General features: G+C 43.7%; 1 protein-coding gene across 2 annotated transcripts in view; it reads right to left on the bottom strand.

The window, feature by feature from the left end:
- The window catches only part of ESYT1 (extended synaptotagmin 1), a 74,134-nt gene extending 50,914 nt beyond the window's left edge, over positions 1 to 23,220 (bottom strand). For both annotated transcript variants that reach the window (XM_060764112.2, XM_060764111.2), the window contains exon 1: positions 22,672 to 23,220. In XM_060764112.2, coding sequence (XP_060620095.1) covers positions 22,672 to 23,049 — 378 coding nt within the window. In that variant the 5' untranslated portion in view covers positions 23,050 to 23,220. The remainder of the gene's footprint in view (positions 1 to 22,671) is intronic.
- Between the last annotated feature and the right edge of the window lie 1,787 nt (positions 23,221 to 25,007).

The following is a 25,007-nucleotide window of genomic DNA, read 5'->3' as shown; positions in this document are numbered from 1 at the left end:
ATGTACAGAGGTTGGTTTTGTTCCCTGCATTTTTCTTGGAGCTGTCGTGCAGTGAAGATCATGTCCACAGTTCCTCTGGAGGGGTGGAAGCCATTCTGGGATTCTGGGAGGGTGTCTTCTGAGAGGGGCAGAAGGCGGTTTGCAAGGATTCTTGCGAGGATTTTCCCAGCGGAGGTTAAAAGGGAGATACCTCGATAGTTTCCGCAGTCTGTTCTTTCCCCTTTTTTGAAGAGGGTGATTATGGTGGCGTCCTTGAAATCTGCTGGGATTTTCTCGGTCACCCACACTTTTTCTATGAGCTGGTGGAGTTGGTGTGTCAGCTCAGGTCCTCCCTCTTTGAAGATTTCAGCAGGGATCCCATCCGGTCCGCTGGCTTTGTTATTCTTTAGTTGGCTGATGGCATTGCTGACTTCTTCCAGACTAGGCAGTGCTGCAAGCTCATCCCTGGTTTGTTGTTGCGGGATTTGTGAGAGGACCTCTTCGGCCACATTGGAGCTGCGGTTCAGGAGGTTTTGGTAGTGTTCTTTCCAACGTAGTGCAATTGAGTTTTGGTCCTTCAGGAGTTTGGTTCCATCTGATGAGCGTAGAGGCTGTATGCCATGGTTTCTTGGTCCGTAGATGACCTTTGTGGCTTTGAAAAATCCCTGAGCATTATGGGTATCTGCCAGGTGTTAGATTTCTTCGGCCTTCTTTGTCCACCAGATGTTCTTGAGTTCTCTTGTCCTTCTTTGGACCTCAGCTTTTGCACTGGCATAGATCTTTTTCTTAGCAGCACAGTTGATGTCTCTCTGCCATGCTTGGAAGGCTTTCCTTTTCTTGTCAATTAGCTGTTGGATCTCGATGTCATTTTCATCAAACCAGTCTTGATGTTTCTTGGCTTGGTATCCAATAGTTTCTTCGCAGGCTTGGATGATGGAGGTCTTCAGTTTGTTCCAATGTTCCTCAACATTTTCGGGGTGTGCTGTGGGTAGATGGTCCTTGAGTGCGGTTTGGAGATGGGCTCGTCTGGAGGGCTCCTGAAGGGCTTGGGTGTTCATTTTGCGCCTTGTCTTCCTTCCTTGGAGTCTGCGCTTGGGAGCGATCTTGATAGCCATCGAGGATCGAATTAGCCTGTGGTCAGTCCAGCAGTCGTCAGCACCTGTCATGGCTCTTGTGAGGAGCACATCACGGCGGTCTCTGGCGCGTGTGATTACATAGTCTAAGAGGTGCCAATGCTTTGACCGGGGGTGCTTCCATGATGTCTTGAACTTGTTTTTCTGGCGGAAGAGCGTGTTGGTGATGACAAGGTTGTGCTCCGCACATTTGGTGAGAAGCAGGATGCCATTCGAGTTGCTGTTTCCAACCCCGTCTTTTCCGATGGTCCCTGGCCACAGGTCGAAGTCTCGCCCGACTCTTACATTGAAGTCCCCCAGGAGGATGATTTTGTCCTCCTTAGGTATCCCCGATAGGACGTTGTCCAGCTGACAGTAGAATTTCTCCTTGATGTCTTCGTCAGCATCTAGTGTTGGTGCATAGGCACTTATGATGGTTGCCCGTTGGTTTTTGGCAAGATCGATTCGGAGGGTTGAGAGTTGTTCGTTGATGCCAGTGGGTGCTTCGGACAGATGTTTCACCAGATCATTCCTGATGGCAAAGCCAGCTCCGTGCAGTCTTTGGTCTTCTTCAGGCAGTCCCTTCCAGAAGAAGGTGTAGCCTCCTTTTTCTTCCTTCAGCTGTCCCTCTCCTGCTCTCCGGGTCTCCTGAAGGGCTGCTATGTCGATGTTGAAGCGTCCCAGCTCCCTTGCAATGATGGCAGTTCTGCGTTCAGGGCGTTCACTGCCACTGTTGTCCATCAGAGTCCGTACGTTCCACGTACCGAAGTTCATTTTTCTTTTTTGGCCGCAGGGTGGTGACCCCACTGGACGCGGCAGTCCAGTCAGGGATAAGTGAGGCAGACTATGTTTAGGGCACCTTTTCTAGCCCCCTCCCCATGTGGGGTGAGCAGAGTGGGTCCTCAATAGGGCTGCTCAGTCGCGGATACAGCTGCCGAACTACTCAACTGCCTCGGACCTTGAGGTAGAACGACTGAGTCCGTACCCACCGCCCATGTGCCAGTCTGTGACTAGGGGCTTCCAGATTTCACAGTCCTGCCCCCGTCGCCACTCGCTGGTCGCCATGGGACTTTGGTTGCTTGGTTTTTATTTTCTTTGGAAGACGCCTGTGTGTGGGTTTTTTTTAATGTGTGGAGGTCAGTGCACAACTGATCAACACACAGACTTCACACAAATGCCTCAGTACAAGACGGCAGTTATCAAGTCATACAGAATATATATATATATATATATATATATATATATATATATGAATTCATTGGGTTGCTGTGAGTTTTCTGGGCTATATGGCCATGTTCCAGAAGCATTATCTCCAGATGTTTCACCCACATCTGTGGCAGGCATCCTCAGAGATTGTGAGGTCTGTTGGAAACTAGGCAAGTGGGGTTTATATATCTGTGGAATAATGTCCAGGGTGGGAGGAAGAACTCTTGACTGTTTAAGGCCATTTTGAATGTTGCAATTGATCATCTTGATTAGCATTGAATAGCCTTGCAGCTTCAAGGCTTGGCTGCTTCCTGCCTGGGGGAATCCTTTGTTGGGAGGCGATTAGCTAGAATTCATTTTGCATCTCTCTATGAAATAGCATACATGAGCTGATTATAATAGTTAGTCTTTACCCTGGGATCACAAGGTATATGTCATATTTTTAATGTTTTATGAAGACTTCAAATTGAAGCACTTTAAGATTGAGTACCTGAGCTGTTTTTAGAAGTTAGGGAATATATTAAACATTGAAACAACTAAACCTACAAGAATCACAGATGCCCTGGCACATTTAATAATAATGAACAAAGCTCCTATTTCAAGTGGTAGCCTTTTGGGAAGGAAGGCAGACGCTGTGGATTACAGACAGCACAATGAAACCCTACAACAAGGGTGGGGATATGTTGTTGGTTGTAACTACTGAACTGCAAGTCTCATAATCTCTCTCTCCTTTATGTCTGCTGACTAGGGTTGCTGGGACTTGAAGTTCAACAACATCCAGGGGGCTATATGATACCTAAGAGACATACATGCCTGTCCTACAATACAGTTGTCAGCCAAACAATTCCAAGAACTGATCCTCTAGGGAAGGATGTGGATATCTATTTTCATTGCTTTTTGTCACGATGCCAGGAAATTAAGGCAGGTGATTTATGTATGTGTAAAACTGAATCACAAAGCTGAAGCTTCTCACTCACAAGGGGTTCAAAACAGTAAGAAAGATGCTAGACAGGCTTATATTTAGAAGCTCCCTTGGATGGCGTGCCTCAACAACACACCCACTGATCTTCATCGTTTGGCTGCAAAATGAACAGAGGCAACAACGTTTCCTCTGCAACAGAAAATAGAGTGGGTTGTAGGCTGTGAGTCAGACAGAAGCATTCCCAAAATACCACTGTCATTACACTTAAGAGAGAGAGAGAGAGAGAGAGAGAGAGAGAGAGAGAAGTTACCAGCCATTCTCTTTCCTATACTTTGAGGTCTTTAGACTGCAGAGGTTTTGCCTTCCCCATTATATATAAGGAGCCCCTGGTGGCGCAGTGGGTTAACGCACTGAGCAGCTGAACTTGTTGACCGAAAGGTTGCAGGTTCAAATTCGGGGAGTGGCATAAGCTCCCACTGTCAGCCCCAGCTTCTGCCAACCTAGCAGTTTGAAAACATGCAAATGTGAGTAGACCAATAGGTACCGCTCCGGCGGGAGGTACCGCTCTGGCGGGAAGCTAACGGCGCTCCATGCAGGCATGCTGGCCACATGACCTTGGAGGTGTCTACAGACAATGCTGACTCTTCGGCTTAGAAATAGAGATGAGCACCACACGATTGGACTTAATTTCAGGAGAAAACCTTTACCTTTTACCAATTATATAAAAACCAATTATATAAAAACAATCCTAAGGGAACCTCAACTGTCAGCTTATAGCCAGATTGGTTCAAGCCACATAATTGATTGGTTAACAATAACAATAGCCTCCAACCAATCTGGGAAGGACTTTTTTTTATTGCAAACTTGAAAAGGAAATGAGAGTGCTGGCTCCATTTCATCTTTTTACACAGTTTTCTCATATACATGCAAAATACCTAAGCAACATAGCCTTTGGCCAGACAAGTTTATAAAATACACTACAAGTTTATAGGGGATCTGCTTGTAAAACTGTATTATTATTAATATACATGTTTTTGATGTTATAATTGTCCATCCACTTCTATGGTTTTGATTACTTGCACCCTGTGGCCTCAGGAGGTGAGGAACCACTGCCTACGTCATGCCTGGTTCCCGAACATGGGGCTGCTATTTGAACATTCACAGGGCAGCCCAACCCTCAAGGGGTGAGCTGGGGGCCTGTTTGGGAGGCGGGCATGCCATGTGCTTCTCTTTCGCTGAGGGAAAGACACTTGTGACATTCAGGAAGAGGAGGAACTGATCGCGTGCACCACTTACCCTTCAGATGCCAGCTCCTTTTCTTCTTCCTGCATGCTGCACGGGACAGGTTTCTCAAATTCTTCCTGTCTACCTTCTGTTCCACTTGATATCTCCATCCCTATTTCCCAGTGAAAGAGACAATGGTGGCATGCAGGAAGAGGAAATTGACTGGGATCTGAAGGGTAAGTGAGCTGGTGTGCAGAGCCAGCTCCTCCTCATCTTCACCTTGGGATCATGGTAGCGTCTCCGCTCACAGTGGTGCTGCCCAATCTCCCTGCCAGAGATACATGTGGTTTTCCTCTTGCACGGGAAGCAGCTGCACTCATAAATAAACCCCATGAAAGTGAACAGACAGCTGCATTGCTACTTGAAACAGAAGAGGACAACAACAATGACAGGAACAAGGGATCTCTTTCACAACATCTGAAAAACCAATGGAAAATTCAAACCATGAATGTGTTGAAATAGCAACCTTTTCAAGCCTCCACTAGTATATAATTGCTACTGTGTTGTATATGTGTGCATTGGTATGTAATTTCACCTTAACTCTTTGTTGTGGGAGGGGCTGCAGACCATGTGATCAGGTCTGGGATTGTTCAGGACTCAGACTCCATTTAGGACCAGTTTTACTTCAGACTTCAGTAAGAACTGTATGCGCTAGACTACAGTCAGAACAGCTGTACAGAAGGCATTAGACTCCATTGGACTTTCAAACTAGACAGAGCCTCTGTTACACTCTCAGAACAGAGAGATGCTTTGGACTTTGGACTAAAGATTTTAAGAAAGATGCCCTGTGTTACCTAAACAGAGAAACTACTTCAAATTCTATTTGTAACTGGACTGATAAGCAAAGTACCTGTATGCTGAATCCATGAAGTTTGTGAGTAAACCAACTATGTTACTTTTAAAGAAGTCTGCTTATTTTTATCTCTCGAGAGCATGATTTAAAGGCAAATATATTTTAAGGGAAAATAGATGATTTTGGGCAACTAAAAAGAACACCTTTGAAACTCTGCTGCATGTGTGTGTGTGTGTGTGTGTGTGTGTGTGTGTGTCTGTGCATTGGTATATCTTTGTTCCTAACCATTCAAAGAGATATTTAGGATATCAGTTTAACAGCTGAGAAACCTAATTGCCTTGCATGAAAGCTATTTTCCCAAAAGGTTATGACTCTAACAGGTCATGCTTTTACCAAGAGGTTATGGCATCATTTTTCAAAAGTTTATGACATCCAACAAGGACATGCATTTCCAAAGATCATAAAATCTCCAAAAGGTTATGGAGATTTCCATTTTCCAAAAGAATGGGGGTGCTCTACAACCAGTGGGGGAATACATTACATCACCAAGTATCAATAAAAGTCAGTAGAAACAATACATGGAAGTATGCTATAAAAAGAGGAATGGGTTACAGATTCAATTAAGAAAGGGAAGATGAAGCTCTAATTTTACAAGTCAAATGAAAACTAAATTCAGGATAAAGTAAAGGTTTCCCCTTGACATTAAGTCTAGTTGTGACCAACTCTGGGAGGTGGTGCTCATCTCCATTTCTAAGCCGAAGAGCTGGCATAGTCCGTAGACACCTCCTAGGTCATATGGCCGGCATGACTGAATGAAGCGCCATTACCTTCCTGCTGAAGTGATACTTATTGATCTACTCACATTTGTATATTTTCAAACTGCTAGGTTGGCAGAAGCTGGGGCAAACAGTGGGAGTTCACCCCCTCCCTGGATTTGAACCATTGACCATTCGGGCAGCAAGTTCAGTTGTTTAGCAGTTTAACTCACTGTGTCACCAGCAAGTAACTCAGGATACTTGGAAGAAATAAATCAGCAACACCAAATGGCATACCAATAGAACTGCCTCAAGCTAAAGAGATAGAATCGAGTTCTCATTAAAATCTGGAAACAAATATGGAAAATAAAGGATTAGAAATACTCAATATATATTCAAGTCCCCAAGAAAAGGAACACCAGGTATTGCAGTAACCATGGGGCAATGTGATGCTCACAATTCTACAACAAAGACTTTTGTCCTACATGGAGTAAGAAAGGCCAAAAAGCCAAGCTGGGTCAGGAAAGGAGAAGGCACAAGGGGACATATTACAAACATACACTGGATAATGGAGCACACAAAACAATTTCAAAAGAAAATCAGTCTGTGCTTTACAGATTATAGCAAAACCTTTGACTGCATAGATGATTAAAAACTTAAAGAAATTGATGTGCACAACATTGGATTGCCCTGATAGATAGCTTGTAATTTGGACAAAATAAGGAGAAACATAATGCTTTTGAACTGGCAAAGAGGTTCAGGCAAGACTGCATCTTATTACCTTTTCTACTTAACTTGTACTCTAAACATGAGATACATAAAGAAGGATTAGACTTGGATGAAGGAAGGGTGAAAACTCAGAAGAACATCATCAACAATTCAAGATATGGACATGATACCATACGACCAAGAAACAATAGCAAAGTCTTGGAACTACGTATTATTAACTAAAGTTAAGGAAGAAAGTGCAATTACAGGTTTACAGCTGAACATCAAGAAAACAAATATACTGGCCATAGATGACTCACATAATTTTAAAGCAGATGATGAAAACATTGAAATAAAGTCATTTGAAGTATAATGTTAAAGAAGACGTCTATGAATAACATAAAATTAAAAAAAAAACACCCTGAAAAAAGGGTCTTTCAGTAAAACTTGCCTGAATTCTCTGTAGAAGTTAACTGAGACTGTTCTAGCTTGGACACATAAGAAAATACGATGCATTATAAAATACAATAATGTGTGGTAAGGTAGAGCGTAGCAGAAAAAGAGAAAGGTTACACCGCAGATGGATAGACTCAATGAATGAAGCCACCGCCTTGAGTCTGCAAGGCCTGAGCAGTTGGTGAGCACAGAGATTTCTCATTGATAGGGTTGCTATAAGTCAAAGTTGAATTAACTACCATTAACAACAAAAATAGAAGGCAGTAGGAAATGACAAAGGCTGTGTTACAGGTGTGCGGACTCAATCAAAGAAGCCACCACCCTGAGTTTGCAAGCTGTGTAGGGCTGTTGACAGCAAGGTGACTTTGGTTCTCCAGGTGTTTTGGACTTCAATTCCCAGACATCCCAGCCAACTTACCAGCTGTTAGGAATTGTGGGTGCTGAAGTCCAACACACTTGAAGGACCAAAGCTAAGGTATCTCATTTGTAAGGTCTCCATAGGTGTAACTCAATTTGATGATAATTGGCAACAACAAAATATCTAAATCTTTTATATTATATTTTTAAATCCTATATTATATCTATACATTAATGTAAACTACTTGGATGTTGTACCTTATGAAGCCCCATATAATGATAACAAAGCAATAAATATCCAGATAAGCACTTTAGCAGGCAATAAAAGTCAGAACGTCCCATAAAACATCCTTTGCTGCCAAGGCTGTTGAGGAAACACTTAAGATTTTCTGTGTTTACTTAGACAAGAGAGATTACTGTATTTCTTTGATTCTAATACATACTTCTCCCGCATATAAACATCTCTAAAAATGGGGTACATCTTGGAATTACAAGTGCTTTTTTATATATACAAATAAAGCTTTTTCCCATTGGTGGGACTGAAATTAGCATACATCTTAGATTTGATGGTGTCTTAGAATTGAAGAAATATAGTATTTTTCCCTTGAACTAAACCCAGAGGCAAATTATGGGCAATTCAACCACAAACCTAATTTAATTGCTTTAGCTTGTGTACCACCAGGTTTCTAATTGAATCTGGTTTTTAATTTTTGATATAAGCTACCTTGGGCACTTGTGTTGGTAACATAAAATAATTGCACAAACACATACATTACATACACACATACAAATAATAATTAAGGAAAATGTGCCATGACAATTTGGAATGCCTATGGTATATGATTTCTGGATAATGGGATTTTAATGTTTATATTAGGATGATTTATGCTTGTCTGAACGTTTACATTTTATGTATATCTTATGTTTAATGGTTTTTAATTGAGTTTAAGTTTAATGATTTTAAATTATTTTAAGTTTAATGGTTTTGAATTGATTTTACATAGTTATATGTAATAATTAGTTATTATGATTTCTTTGTGTATTGTATGTTGGCACTGAATTTTTGCCATTAGTATGCTGTAAACCGCCTTGAGTTTCCCCCAGGGGTGAGAAAGGTAGTATGTAAATACAGTAAATAAATAAATAAATAACTGTATGCTTGTTACACTAAAAAAGGACAAGGAAGCTGTATCTGCATATAAGAGAATCACATGCACTGTGAGCAAAGCTGCTCTGGATATGGGCTCCTGACTAGAGTTGAGCATTCCCAGAGCAGTGAGTCATACAGATGATGTACTTTAAAGCCTTTTTCTAGAGCAGAGGAGAAGGAAGATGAGCAGTTCTACTGCATTTTTTGCACTGGGTCACAGTCATGTCTACTGTAAAACTACTTTCCTCCAAAAGACAATGAGGGAGCAATGAATCATGCAGACAGACACACAGAAAACAGCCCTACTGTTGGCGTCTGTTTTTGTGTTTACATGCAATTATATATCTCACAGCACACTAGAGATCTTGCAGAACGTACTGCGTGTGTGTGTGTGTGTGTATGTATATATATGCTCCTCAGATTCTGTAATTTCAATAACATAACGCTCAAGAAGCTTTGTCCTGAATCAGGCAGGTGTGGGTTACTTTTTTTAATCTCTCTAAAAGGATCATTTTGGATGCACCACGCTAATCCCAGCTCAGAGAAAGAGTACAAATCAAAGAAAGGATGCAGTCATCTTTGCAGAGAGGCTTGCTGCCTGTTGCCAGACGAAATGCCAATGCAGAGAATTCAGTGTATATAGTACTAAGGCTTGCTACAATTCGCTTCCTGGACAGCATCCTTTGTCAGTGCCAACCGGAAGGTTATCTCCAGATCCTCCCCTGCAAGATTATTCAAGACCACATCCTCTGATACATGGACTTCCCAACATATCAAATGGAGTTGTTTTGATCTTATCCGAACCCCAACAGTCTATTTCCTTTCTGCTGCAAAACTTCTAATGAGACTCAGTGGTCTCCCCTCCCCTTCCAAACACTGCGGGGAGAAGCTTGAGCTCATTAAGCCTGAAAAGGCACAGATTATTCACATCCTCTTTACAGAAAGAAGCTTTCTAACAGCAGCTGGAGGGCTGTAAATCCACTGATTTAATGGGTCTGATGTAGGGGAGACTAACAACAGGTTTTGGGTAGGAGAAAGCAAAGTGTAAACACACATAAAACAGTCTTACCTAGCTCAACACCCTAGATGTGTTGGACTGACACCCCTAAGACTCCGGACAACAGCCAACATGGGGTTTGGCCACACTGGTCAGGGATGATGGGATTCTAGTATAACAGATCTAGAGGGCAGGCCAGTTTGTCGAAAGCTGGTGTAACATTTACTTCAATAGAAAACAGTCAACAACTTGTTGTCAAAGGTTTTCATGGCCGGAATAACTGAGTTGCTGTGAGTTTTCCGGGCTGTATGGCCATATTACGGAAGCATTCTCTCCTGACATTTCACCCACATCTATGACAAGGATCCTCAGAGATTGTGAGGTATATTGGAAACTAAGCAAGGGAGGATTATATATCTGTGGAAGGTCCAGGATGGGAGAAAGAACTCTTGTCTGCTAGAAGTACGTGTGAATGTTGCAATTTTAGAGTGAACAAAATGAACAAAATCTGGCTACCAGTATTAAAAAAACCCTCTAAAATCAGAACAGTAAATAAAGGGCAGGACTCAAAAAGCTGGGGAATTCCAGACAAGAATCAATCAGGGACAGCTAACACATCCCAACAAAGGATTTCTTCAGGCAGCAACCGGCCAGGCCTTGAAACTGCTGGCCATTAAATGCTAATCAAGGTGGTCAATTGCAACATTCATACATACCTCTAGCAGACACAAGTTCTTTCTCCCACTCTGGACCTTCCACAGATGTATAAACATCTCTTGCTTCGTTTCCAACATACCTCACAACCTCTGAGGATGCCTGTCACAGATGTGGGTGAAACGTCAGGAGAGAATGCTTCGGGAACATGGCCATACAGCTTGGAAAACTCACAGCAACCCAGTTAACAACTTGTTTACTCTTGGCAGAAGTCATTCCAAGATTCCAGATGCTAAAACTGAACCCAGTAAAAGCAGCTGACCAAGAGCAACAGTTCAAACCCTGGGAATTTGTGAGCAAACTCCAGAGTCTGATGTCACTAGTGCAGCAAATAAGCAAAAGAAAACTTTCCATTTATGGCAGGCTAGGAACACATTATTTTCCCAAGCAGAATGTGTGCCTGCCTTGGTCTTTGAAACATACCATACACACACAGTCAATCCTCCAAAGTGGAATGAGGGAGGAGAAGAAAGCACTTTCCTTTCTTCTCAAAAATAACCCTGCAGACATCTATGAGGCTTTTTATGTGCCTATGGTAAGGGGGTTTGCTTTAGTCCTCTGATAAAATATCCTGTCTGAAATATTAAGCATCACACCATTTCAGTCCTGACTGGTATACCCCCAAGCAGTGGTCACAACAAACATCACTAATTACAAAATACTGGAGGAGGGGAGTTTATAGATTTTAGGACTTCTTTTTAGTGCCTTCATATTCACTGGCACTGTTTGACAACTCTTTTACCATTATCCCTGTCTTCATACGTCATCCTCACTGTTGTTTTTTGGGTTGTTGTCTAACGAACTGAAACCATAAGATGCAGATCCTTGCAAACACCGACATTCGCTGGGAGTTCACTTCAAGGACAAAAACTTCTGAAGCGCTTGGAACATGGCCTTCCTTCCACACAAAGGTCACTGTTCAAGTGGACCAATCTATCCCATCCTTTTTCACATTGCACCCTCAGCAAGATATTAAAATAGACCCATAAGGGCACTGTGGCTTGAAAGTGTCTGCGTCAGCAACTCTGCTTTGCTTGTCCGCCTAAGCCCTTGGGGTTGTGAAATCCCAATTGAGAGCATCCAGTGTGCTTCCATGGCTCTGTGTACACCACAATTCTGAACTTTTAAGAAGTTGGGAGGATGTTACCAGTTACAACACAGATACGACACATTTCATTAAAAAACACACACAACTTCTACATTCTAATGGCTATGGTATAGCGAGTAAGCAAACAATGCCAGCTGAAGTATTTGTATCCAAAGAGATCAGGGATGTGGAACTCTTGGTCTTTCCCTTGATAAGCAGAAACAATACTAAACAAAGGACATAATTCAGGCAGTTTGCAGATTTTTGCCCTGCTTGCTTTGGCAGAGAGGGGAAGAATCAAGCCACTTTACCCTGAACCATGTTACTCTTGGTCAACCAGAACCATGAGTTACCCTCCTTACATTTGTGAACATAAATGCAAGAAAGACAACAAGCTGCTGGGAGCTCATCTCTCACTTTTTTATTACAGACTAAGGAGTTTGCTTACACACATCCTGTGGTGACTGTGGACCAGGTACGGGCAAACTTCAGCCCTCCTGATGTTTTGGACTTCAACTCCCACAATTCCTAACAGTCACTGTTAGGAATTGTGGGAGTTGAAGTCCAAAACACCAGGAGGGCCGAAGTTTTCCCATGCATGTGTAGACCAGTGATTCCCAAACTGTGGTCCGTGGATCGCCAGTGCTCTGCAAGAACAAAAACTATGATCCGTGGACTCAAAATTCCTACACCGTTGCCTTGAAACCACGTGATAGTGAGAGCAACTGGTCTCAGGAAACCCTCTTATAGTGCCGAGGCAACAGAGATGTTGGGAGGAGAGAGGCTGACTACCTACAAAAGATTACCACAACCACATCAGCTCTAGATTATTAAATATGGTTTTCTGTGGGCGAGCAGATGGTGACTACTGGTTGGCATATGTTCTGTTTCCAATGCAATTTTCTGAATCAGCATCTCAAATAAGCAAGCTAAATCTAAAATTGATCAAAAACTGATTCATAACCCTTTTGGTATTAATGTTGGAGAGTGATTCCTGGTCAAAATGGTCCCTGGTTGAAAAAAAAAAAGGTTGGGAACCACTGCTGTAGACTATTACAACCCTAAAGAATCAGCCCTCTCCTTTGCTAAGCAGCAGATTAATATTTGCACTGGGTTGTGAATGGAAGGATTAGTTTTTTCCATTTGCTGCTGCAGGACAGGTAATATTGGTCCATGTGAGAGTGGAAGCCAATTAAGAAGGATATTCTCAGAGGTTGGAGTTAGGCAACTCTGTAGATGTTGTCAATATGCAACTCCTAGTACTTCTCACAACTGGTTATGCTGTCTAGGATTGCTGGGGCTTCAACCCAACAACATATGGAGGTCTACAGTTCCCATCTCCACGCCATAGCCTGTGTGTTTCTGTATCATCTTTAAAATACTAAATATAATTTCGATAGGGTCTAAACACTAGCATCAGCTCCTATCTGATCTTTGAAGGATCAGTCCTGATTAATACTTGGATGGGCCATGACTAATGAATATCCAGTATCATAGGGCACTGCTTCTTAAAACTGTGGGTCCCGACCGACCACCCTTAGCTCAGTGGTTCTCAACCTGTGGGTCCCCAGGTGCTTTGGTGTACAACTCTCAGAAGTCCCAGCTAGTTTACCAGCTGTTAGGATTTCTGGAGTTGAAGACCAAGACATCTGGAGACCCACAGGTTGAGAACCACTGCCTTAGCTCAGTGTTGAAGTCACAGAAAATTTGGCAAAAGGGAAATGTTTCTGAATGTCACTCATTTATACAAAAGTCTGTTAGAAACAAAATGCAATGTTTACCCTGCAGAAAATGCTTCAACTGGACTCCACAAAAAAGAAAACCATCCTATTCATCAGGCTTTACAAACGTTAATTTATTACACTATGTAACACGATTTTTGTTCCTGGGTTATAAATGTCATTTCCTAATTGATTCTATCATAAAACATTGAAAACGTTTGTTAAACTGCAAAAACTTTGTCTTTGTGGTCTGCCCAGGTGCTTAAAAATAGCAGCCACAAAAATGAAGTTTCTGGAATATAACAACTACTTCCAAAGTAAGTACTGCACAATTAAGCAGGAAATAACACTTTCAAAGCAGGAACAGATTTTTTCCCCAGATTTTGTTACATAGAGTTATCAGTAAATGTTTGATTTTTATTACCTGATATCTATATCTATATCTATATCTATCTATCTATCTATCTATCTATCTATCTATCTACACACACACACACACACACAGGAACAGATTTTTTTCCCCAGATTTTGTTACATAGAGTTATCAGTAAATGTTTGATTTTTATTACCTGATATCTATATCTATATCTATATCTATATCTATCTATCTATCTATCTATCTATCTATCTACACACACACACACACACACACACACACACACAGGAACAGATTTTTCCCCCCAGAATTTGTTACATAGAGTTATCAGTAAATGTTTGATTTTTATTACCTGTTTTATATACACACACACACACACATACATACATACACACATACCTGGAGTCATGCAAAAAATTATTGGACTGAAAGGGTTGTGAGTAAGAGACCTACAATAGGGTATATCTTAAAGGGAAGGAGTGGAAAAATCTTCTCTGAATATTCCTTGCCTAAGAAAACACTATGAAATTCATGGGTTTGTTATAAGCCAACAGGAAACCTGAAGCCACACGTACACACACAATTGTGTGTCAGTAACAAAACACTGGGTAAAACCTCAGAGTGGAAATGAGAAGATGTCAACAGATACCCTGTCTGCTTACACGCGTATGGTCTTGACCTTAAGTTAATTCACTCCACCTCTGACACAGAAGGGAAATCTGACCATTTGCAAACACTTCAAGTGCTACTGCTTTCAAATGTAAGATCTGAAATCATCCTAGATAAGAATGACTTGCCCAAGGATTAAGATCTCCGTATCCTCTATGTGAGGTCAATACACCATGTTGAGACGTGGGAGAAGGCCTTCTTAGCTATGGCACTTCAACTGTGGAATGCTCTTTCCTTGGAGACTCAACTGGCTCCGAAACTCATATCATTTAGGCGCTAATTTAGCACCTGGCTGCTTAACAAAGCCTTTGGAGATCATTAATTCAAACCAAAGATTATTATACAGTGTGCCAGTGGTATTGCTGCAGTTTGGTTCCAGAACTCCCCATGGACACAAAACTCTGTGGGCACTCAAGTCCCGTTATATAAAACTCAAGGTTTGCTCTTTTTTTTGGGGGGGGGGGGGGTTAAATTATTTTCAAGCTGTGTTTCAATCCATGGATATGGACAGCCAAGTCTACATAATTATAAAAACTTCAAAAATACAAAAATCTGTTTTAACTCATTGCATTGTTTCATACATTTTCACCTTATTGTTTTTAGACTGTTTAACCCAGGGGTCCTCAAACTTTTTAAACAGAGGGTCAGGTCACAATCCCTCAAACTGTTGGAGGGCCGGATTATAATTTGCAAAAAAAGAAGAAAAAAGAATGGATTCCCATGAACACTGCACATACCTTATTTGTAGTGCAAAAAACACTTAAAAACAATACAATAATTAAAATGAAGAACAATTTTAACAAATTTACTCTTATTAGTATTTCAATGGGATGTGTGGGACTGCTTTTGGCTGATGAGATAAGATTGTTGTTGTTGTTGTTGTTGTTGTTGTTGTGTGCTTTCAACTCATTTCAGAGTGAGCGAGGGCTGGGTAAATGACCTTGGAGGGCCGTATCCGGCCCTTAGTTTGAGGACCCCTGGTTTAACCTGTTTTGTAAGTCACCTTGAGATCTCTTGCTGTAGGTCTGGGTATAAAACATTTTAACAAATAAAGGAATAAATAAATTTAAAAGTTCAGTTGTAACACTCTTGTTTCCTTATCAGCCCAAAAGAACCGGTGATTGCAACTCAAGGCAACAATACAAGGGAGAATGTGTCTATGAAACATTTTACTGTTAAATCACCTGAAAATGTTACTTTTTTGATGACAAATCTCAGAATCCCACGGCCAACATGATCACCATGAAGGAACTTAATGCTAGAATATTTATTCCACTGTAAACATGTGTCAGAAGCAAAGACGGATTTAATCCCACCTTCTCGCTCTAATATTTAGGGCAAAGGGTGTCTAAGACTCTTCATTGTTTTTTTTCCACAACAGATTATAGCTCCCCCCCCCCCCCAGATGTTATTTACAGTGATTTATAAGCACATTTTCCATTTCATATCCTAGATATCTGCAACTGTGATTGGGGGGAGGGCATAAATGCTATAAAGTTTAGCAGGATAATCAAATGTTATAGAGAGGGAGCTTTGAAATAAGTCTAGGGTTGCTATTTTTATTTGCCCATGCCATTGCTAAAAGGGACTGGACTGGCCACATCGTCTGAATGCCCAATCACCGTCTCTCAAAGCAGTTACTCTACTTCCCAAATCAAAAAAGGAAACATAATGTTGGTGGACAGGAAAAGATATTTAAAGATGGCCTTAAAGCCAACCTTAAAAACTGTGGCATAGAAACTGAGAACTGGGAAGCCCTGGCCGTTGAGCGCTCTAACTGGAGGTCAGCTGTGACCAGCAGTGCTGCAGAATTTGAAGAGGCACAAATGGAGGGCAAGATGGAGGAAATGCACCAAGAGGAAGGCACATCAAGCTAACCTACAACCTGGAAACCGATGTCCTCACTACAGGAGAACATACGGTTCAAGATTAGGGCTCCACAGCCACCTAGGTATCCACCACCAAGACACTACACTTGGCGGACCATCATTCTCAGACAATGAGGGATTGCCTAAGTAAGTAAACTGAAAGGGATAGCTAGACACAAAAGCGTGTAATCCTTCTGATTCTCAAGAATTCTCCTTACCCTCTGATAGCAACACAGAGCTTGCAAACAGCACACAGGTTTTGGTTCCATTAAATCGAATATGACCCCACACGTCCCATTTTCACAGCAAGCACCGGGTTCAGCCAGCACATTCCATCAACTCTCATTCTTTGCTAATTGCCCCGAGGAGATAGGAGTTTGTGCCAGAAGATATAAGAGATCTGAAATACCAGCTTGGCGCATCCAAATTATCATATAAAAGCAGCAATCCTCATGTGGAAAATGATAACCTACTAAACAAGATTAGGTATGCGGAAGCCAAATTACACTGCTGGTGATACTATTCTCAGGTCTTAATATGCCTAGCACATCAACCAAAGATCTCCTTTAAAAACGAAGGGAGGATCCCTCCCCTGAATGCGCTGACTACCAGCTTGCCACCTTCCATTGCCCTGGGGCAATTTGCTGTCAGGGAGCAAACACTGAGACTGGGCTAATGTTCTGTCATCACACCCAAACAGTGTATCCGTATCCACAAGGGAAAAGTTCCTGAAATTACTACCAAAATACTGTAGAAAACCTTGGATAACATCAAACTCTACTGAAATGAACAACTTCAGTCAGACATTATCTCAGAGTTGCCCCGGAGAACCTAGACTCCCTTCGACACCTAGCATACCAACTGCCTGGAGGAACTAGAAACTTCAGATATGGGACATATTTTGCTTCTCTCTTTTGCAGACCAAACATTTGTCCTCTTTTCCTTGTCCACATGTACCAAAAATGCAAAGAAAAGCCAAACAAGGGAAGAGAAAGACATACAGCCCAGCAACAACGCAGCAACAGGGTCCTATGAAACCTCAAAGCAGAGCTTTCCAAATATTTTATATTGCTGACACACCCGTTAGGCATGCATCATTTTGTGACACAGTAATCTGGTTTTACTAACAAACCAGAGGTTAAACCAACCCTTTGTAAAAGATATGGATGCATAAAGGTAAAGGTTTCCCCTGGCATTAAATCTTAGTCATGGCTTCCTCTCTATTTCTAAGCCAATGAGCTGGTGTTGTACATAGACACCTCCAAGGTCATGTGGCCAAGATGACTGCATGGAGTGACATTACCTTCCCGCAGAAGCGGTACCTATTGATCTACTTACATTTGCATGTTTTTGAACTGCTAGGTTGGCAGAAGCTGGGGCTAACAGCGGGAGCTCACCTCACTCCCGTATATATGGATGCATACATTGTAATAATAAAATGTATGGGGACACAACATTGCTTCATGAAAACCTTTCATTTATATATATTTAAATATGAATGACCTGTAAGATAATAATATGCATTTGCAAATGCTGTCATTTCTTGTAACGTTCATGCAAGGCACTGGCACACTACAGCTGACACATCAATGTGTCACGGGACACACATTGGAAAGCTCTGCCTTAAAGACAACCAATTTTTCAATATTTTGCTTTTGCTGCCACAGATAAAACAGGGCTAATCCTTTGGAAATTGGTAGGAAATGCTGGTGATGAGGGCAGGAGGAGGAGGGCGGCATATGTGAGAGAAACTGCACATTGAACCGAGGAAGGACATCTGCACATGCTCCAAAGATACAGCGAGGAGAAAAGGAGAAGGAAGATAAAGCAGGAAAGCCAAGTGGAATTCCCTTAAAGGAAACTGGGGGATCCAAAAGGAAATCTTAGGGAGAAGAAAACAGAAGATGAAACGGGAGACTTAGCATCCTGGCTGCGAAAAATAATTGCAGCCATGGCAGGCATGCAAACACATCAAGAGGGCTCGATACAGGCAGGTAACATAGAGGGATGCTAAATGCAGTTACCATGCTGCAAAAGGGTGTGTTCAGGACAAGCTGCAGCAACCAGCAAGGTGATGTCAGCTCCCTTCTTTGCCCTAGATGTGGGGCTTGGCGGTGCCATTCACCCCTCATGCAGATACCAAAATCCAAGGACACTCAACTCCCATTGTACGGAAGATAATGGCATAGAAATACGACATCCCCGATATAAAATGGCAACATTAAGCATTTCCTTTTTGGAATTATTATTCTTTTAAGGGAATAAGGTCAATCTAAAAGCATGGCTGGAAACCACAGATACCGAAAGTTCCCAATTGAGAACTCTTGAGTTCCCATACAAGCAAAACAGTTAGAGATTACAAAAGAAGAAAGCAGGGTCAGAGTGTGATGTGGCAACTTCTAGACCTCTCCTAGCAGGCCACCCAGGTTTTTTTATCATGCCAGAAGCGACTTGAGAAACTGCAAGTTGCTTCTGGCGTGAGAGAATTGGCCATCTGCAAGGACGTTGCTCAGGGGACGCCTGGATGTGTTACCAACCTGTGGGAGGCTTCTCTTGTGTCCCCACATGGGGAGCTGGAGCTGACTGATGGAGCTCACCCCTCACAGATTTAAACCGGCAACCTTCAGGTTGGCATTCCTGCTGGCACAAGGGTTTAACCCACTGTACTACCGCGGATCTTAGTAGGCCACTCAGGTTAAGGGTAAAGAGTTCCCTACTGCTCTTATACAGATCTCTTTGTGGATGGGACTCTGATGAGAGGCTGGATGGCTATCTTTTGGGAATACCTTAGTACAGTGGTTCTCAACCTGTGGGTCCGCAGGTGTTTTAGCCTACAACTCCCAGAAATCCCAGCCAGTTTACCAACTGTTAGGAGTTCTGGGAGTTGAAGGCCAAAACATCTGGGGACCCACAGGTTGAGAACCACTGTCTTAGTAGTATAGTCCTGCATGGCCAGGGGATTGAACTTACTGGTCCTTGGAAGTCTCTTCCACCTCTATGATGATAACATTGACTTATTCTAATCCTCACCATAGTCCTGTACAGCATATCAGAACTATCCTTATTTTGAAAGTGGGTAGCCTCAGGCGAAAGCTTTGCCTCCTTACTATCCAGGGCAAGAGACAAGCAACAGCATGGGAAACTCACACAAAAACAAAGCTTATCCACAGACACCAGTATTTTATTCCTTTTCTCACGGGTGAAACTCAATAAAGTTTCCTCCAGGGCCCTTCCGCACAGCCCTATATTCAGAAAATGAAGGCAGAAAATCCCACATCTGCTTTCTCCCCACTCAGATAATGTGGGATTTTCTGCCTTGATATTCTGGGATATAGGGCTGTGTGGTCGACTAAGGAAGCTGACAAAGCCATTATATATCCTGGGATATGCTGTCAAGGTTTGCAGGATGGAACAATCACTTCTTAATCATGATCAAGCATGACATTATGTAGGTGAATCTGAGATCACGGATGACCACAAAGCTGGACGGATTTTTGCTAATCTCACAGAGAGACTCAGCGCCCTTCCACACAGCCCTATATTCCAGAATATCAAGGCAGAAAATCCCACAATATCTGCTTTGACATGAGTTATCTGAGTCCACACTCAGATAATGTGGGATTTCCTGCCTTGATATTGGGCTGTGTGGAAACTGTGTGGTGTGATCAGCCCCAAAGGTGGTGAGTTTCATGTAAAAATAGAGGTAGGATTTGATATGACAGTCGTCCCTTCACATTTCTGGTTTTGATTTTGTTGCAGATTTCATTATTAATTAATCTGATTAAAACCTTATCTCTAGTTCTGCTAGTGCGATCTAGATTCTAGAGCAGGCATGGGCAAACTTGGGCCCTCCGGGTGTTTTGGACTTCAACTCCAACAATTCCAAACAGCCTACCGGCTGTTAGGAATTGTGGGAGTTGAAGTCCAAAACACCCGGAGGGCCCAAGTTTGCCCACGCCTGCTCTAGAGGTTTCTAGACAGAACACCTCTCTAGGAATCTCTAGATCCTCTATACGTTCTCCAATGTGTTTCTATGTTCAGCTTCCAGTGAAAGTTAACCAGAGAGTCTTAATGACATTCCTAGAAAGCATTCACATGGGTCAAACAAAACAGCTATCCTTTTATCAATGGTTTCCCACTTTTACAGTGCCCCAAATTGTGTGAATGTGGAGGGACGACTGTACTAAATAAAAGATCCTCCAAGCGACCAGGAAGGAAAGCTTTTAGGATGGATCAACACCGCCATATAATCGAAGAACCCTTCCACAAAGCCCTATATCCCAGAATATCAAGGCAGAAAATCCCTCATTATCTGATTGTGGACTCAGATAATCCAGTTCAAAGCAAATATCCTGGGATTTCCTGCCTTGATATTCTGGGATATAGGGCTGTGTGGAAAGGCCCTGGATGATCAAAGCAGAAAATCCACATTATCTCCTTTGAACCGGATTATATGAGTCTACATTGACATATAAGTTCAAAGCAGATCATCTGGATTTAATATGGCAGGGTAGATCTAGCCTAAGAAGGGAGATTTTAAAATCTAGGTTTCACTAAACATTGGGCACAAGACTGGACCTACACTTAACTATGATGGTAGAATTCACTCCTTAACTCACTCCTCCCAGTACTATCTACCTCCAAATTGCTTGTCAATTTATGGTGACCCCATACATTTTCATAGGGTTTTCTTAGGTAAGAAATACTCAGAAGTGAGTTGCTGTGAGTTTCCTGGGCTGTATGACCGTGTTCCAGAAGCATTATCTCCTGACATTTCACCCACATCTATGGCAGGCATCCTCAGAGGTTGTGAGGTCTCAGAGGTGAGTTCTTTCCCCTGAAATATAATCTGCAGCACCTGGGACTCATTGGTGGCCTCCCATCCAACCAGAGCTGACTTTAGCTTCTAAGATCAAAGAGGATCTTGTGCATTGAGGGTATTCAGGTCCATGGCAGCCCCCAGAAAATACCATGCAGCATTATGCGAGATTTCCCCAAACTCACAGTCATTTTTGGCCACATGGTAGGAAAACCAACACATCCTGAGTGGGTGGGCAAACCAGCTCTGAGTATTCCTTGCCTGTGAATATGCTGAAATTCTAGGGTTGTCATAAGTCGGCAGGTGGCTTGAAGATAGCAGGGGCAGAGGAGGGGCCTGCTGCATGCACACCATTAAGGGCCTCATCATGCTTCAGCATCACTTCAATCCATTTCAAATGCTGTGACTGTCTCCTGCAGAATTCTGGGGTTTGTAGTTTAGGGAGGGGCCTTTAATCTGCTCATTCAGAGAAGCTTTGGGCCTCCCTAAACTACAAACCCCAGAATTCTGCAGGAGGCAGTCACAGAATTGGAGCCCAATGGGGCAAAGGGTTAAACCCTTGTGTCGGCAGGACTGAAGACCAACAGGTCGCAGGTTCAAATCTGGGGAGAGCATGGATGAGCTCCCTCTGTCAGCTCCAGCTCCTCATGCAGGTACATGAGAGAAGCCTCCTACAGGGATGGTAAAACATCAAAACGTACAGGCATCCCCAGGCGACGTCCTTGCAGACAGCCAACTCTCACACCAGAAGCGCCTTGCAGTTTCTCAAGTGTGATGAGGCCCTTAAATATAGTATCTACTGGGATTTGGTTCTAGGAATCCTCATGGATACCAAATCTGTGGATGCGCAAGTCCCATTATGTACAATGGCATGATATAATGACATATAATGGGTTTAACTCATTGCGGTGGCGCAATGGGTTAAACCCTTGTGCCAAGTTTAAACTGCTGACCTGAAAGTCAGTGGTTCAAATCTGCGAGACGGGATGAGCTCCTGTGTGTCAGCTCCAGCTCCCCATGTGAGGTCATGAGATAAGCCTCCCACAAGGATGGTAAAACATCAAAATGTACGGGCATCCCCGGGCAACGTCCTTGCAGACAGCCAACCCTCTCACAACAGAAGCAACTTGCAGTTTCTCAAGTGCGCCGAAGCCCTTATATGTGGTTCCAAGACATGCACAGACTGTCCTGGATCCCCAAAGGCCTCATTTCCCATTTTGCAGAGTTAGGAGAGCGATGTGCAAAACCAGAAGAGGCCTTACTACAGATAAACACAGCCAGAGGGCTTGAATTCCTGCAGGAGGAGGCGGTTTGACACCCCTTTGGGTGGCTTGGGATCCTGAGACTTGTAGTTTGGTCAAGCACCAACCCTCCTGTTCAGACCTTGTCAAGCTAGAACTCCCAGGATGCTATAACATTGAGCTACAGGACTTCAAAGTGGTGTCAAATTGTATTAGTACTACTAGAGCAGGCGTGGGCAAACTTGGGCCCTCCCTTTGGGTGTTTTGGACTTCAACTCCCACAATTCCTGGCCTCAGGCCCCTTCCTTTTGCCCCTCAGCCGCTTAAGCGGCTGAGGGGCAAAAGGAAAGGGCCTGAGGCCAGGAATTGTGGGAGTCGAAGTCCAAAACACCCAAAGGGAGGGCCCAAGTTTGCCCCTGCCTGTAAACTGCGAGTCCCCCAATGACTGTCCCCTTACCCAGGCGGGCAGCTGGCTCTGGCTCTGCCCCAGGCTCCGTCCCAAGGCGGTGGCGCTGACAGCCGCCTCCTCGTCGCCCAGGACCAGCCCGGCCGCGCGCAGGGACTGCTCCTTGCTCCTCCGCCGCCCGCGCCACCCCAGGTAGAGGGCCACGCCGGCCACCACGAAGCCCACGCTCAGCCCGGCCCGCCCGGCCAGGTACACGGGCAGGAGCCACAGGAGGCGCCGCCCCATCGCCCCCAGCGCCGCCATCGCCTCCGCCGAGCCCAGCCCGCCCGGCAAGCGCCGAGACCCGCCCGACGGAGGCATGGGAGCCGGGTCCGGCAGCAGGGGGGCCGCTTCTTCCTCGGCGGAAGCCTTCTCCGGTCCCCGCTCCATCGCGGCGCGGCTCTGCGGCGCGGCTCCCGCGGTGGCTGCAGGCGGAGAAGCCGGAGGCGGGGCGGAACAGGGCCCCCGGCCGCGGATTGGAGGAGGAGGAGGTTCTATGGGCGGGGCTAGACCCTTCTCGTTGGCATTGGTGGGCAACCAAAGGGGAGGGGTTCCAGCGCGCCCAAGCCACGCCCCTCCCGTTCTGTTTGGGTGGCTGGCCTTCTGTGTTGAAACAACCCCCCCCCCCTCCAGTAACGGACCGAAGGAAGGCCTCGCTATGTTTCGCTCCCATTGGTTCTTAACGTGGGAGCCAGACCCCTGTGGGCCAATCATTAACCTCCGTTTGTTTTCATTGGTCAGCCGCTTCCAAAAGGAACCCCGGTGGCGCAATGGATTAAAAACCCTTGTGCCAGCAGGACTGAAGACCAACAGGTCGCAGGTTCGAATCCGAGGAGAGCGCGGGTGAGCTCCCCTCTGTCAGCTCCAGCTTCCCATGCGGGGACATGAGAGAAGCCTCCCACAAGGATGGTAAAACATCAAAAAAACATCCAGCTGTCCCCTGGGTAACGCCCTTGCAGACGGCCAACTCTCTCACACCAGAAGCGACTTGCAGTTTCTCAAGTCACTCCTGACACATACACAAAAATTGTTTCCGAGAGCGAAAGGTTTTGGGGGGTTTTTTGTATTGTGTATTGAATCACTGGGTTGTTGTGAGTTTTCCAGGCTGTCTGGCCATGTTCCAGAAGCATTCTCTCCCAATGTTTCTCCCACATCTATGGCAGGCATCCTCAGAGGTTGTGGGGTCTGTTGGAAACTAGGCAAATTGTCTTTATATATATGTGGAATTATTTTCTTTCAGGACAAAAACCAGTCATAGCAAAATAAATTATTATTTGGTGTGGTGTCTCACTTTTCAGAGAGTCACCACATTAGGATCTGCAAAAGAAAGTATCTTAATATTGGGTTGCTGTGAGTTTTCTGGGCTGTATGGCCATGTTCCAGAAGCATTCTCTCCTGACATCTATGGCAAGCATCCTCAGAGGTTGTGAAGTCTGTTGGAAACTAGGCAAGTGGGGTTTATATATCTGTGGAATGATGTCCAGGGTGGGAGAAAGAACTCTTGTCTGCTTGTGCCTGCTTGAGTGTTGCAACTGGCCACTTTGATTAGCATTGAATGGCCTTGCAGGTTCAAGGTCTGGCTATCTTAATGTTACTACTTTGATGGTATAATGTCCATCTCCTGCATGTTTACCAGATAAGGAACAGTCAAATAATAATTGCAAGTAACAGTTTAGCCTTTGTCTGACCAACAGAGCTGGCCTTATCCTATTTGCAACTCTGGGCACTTTTCTCCCTCTTTCCCATTACCCCCACAGTCACATCAACCCCTCTTATCATTTCCTTCTTGCTGCTTACTCACGCACAGACCACTTCCCTGCCGCTCAATCCCCAAGGCATTGGCATCTCACTTTCTTAGTGCTTTGTAAACACTAGACAGATATTTCAAGTGCTTCTTCTGCCTTGCTTTTGGTTGCATCCGCACTGTAGGCATAATACAGTTTGGTAGCACTTTAATTACCATGGCACAATATCTTCTGAAGGATTCCATGACTGAAAAAGTTTGGGACATGCTGCCCTAGATAATGTCTAGAGAGGACATATTTTATCAGAGAAGGAGAAATGAAACCATGGATACCGGTCCTAATGATACAAGGGTTGTGCTGTATTCACAATAATAAAATAGCTTAAAGCAACATACACCATGTCATTTTAGGTGGCCCTCTAGATGGTGGGCTCCAACTCCTGTATTTCTCGTCATTAGACATCATGACTACAGCGGATGTGAATACAGTACAATCCCTGTATCAGCCACGGTCAGTGGTTGCCTTGATGTGTGGTAAGAACACTTTTCCTCTGGGTGGAGCTACTAGTACTAAAAAAACTCAAAAATGAGGACGGTAAATAAA

Source organism: Anolis sagrei, chromosome 2 (assembly GCF_037176765.1).
Source record: "Anolis sagrei isolate rAnoSag1 chromosome 2, rAnoSag1.mat, whole genome shotgun sequence".
Taxonomy (NCBI): domain Eukaryota; kingdom Metazoa; phylum Chordata; class Lepidosauria; order Squamata; family Dactyloidae; genus Anolis; species Anolis sagrei.
Note: the sequence above shows the minus strand (reverse complement) of the source record. Positions and strands in the feature narration are given on the sequence as shown.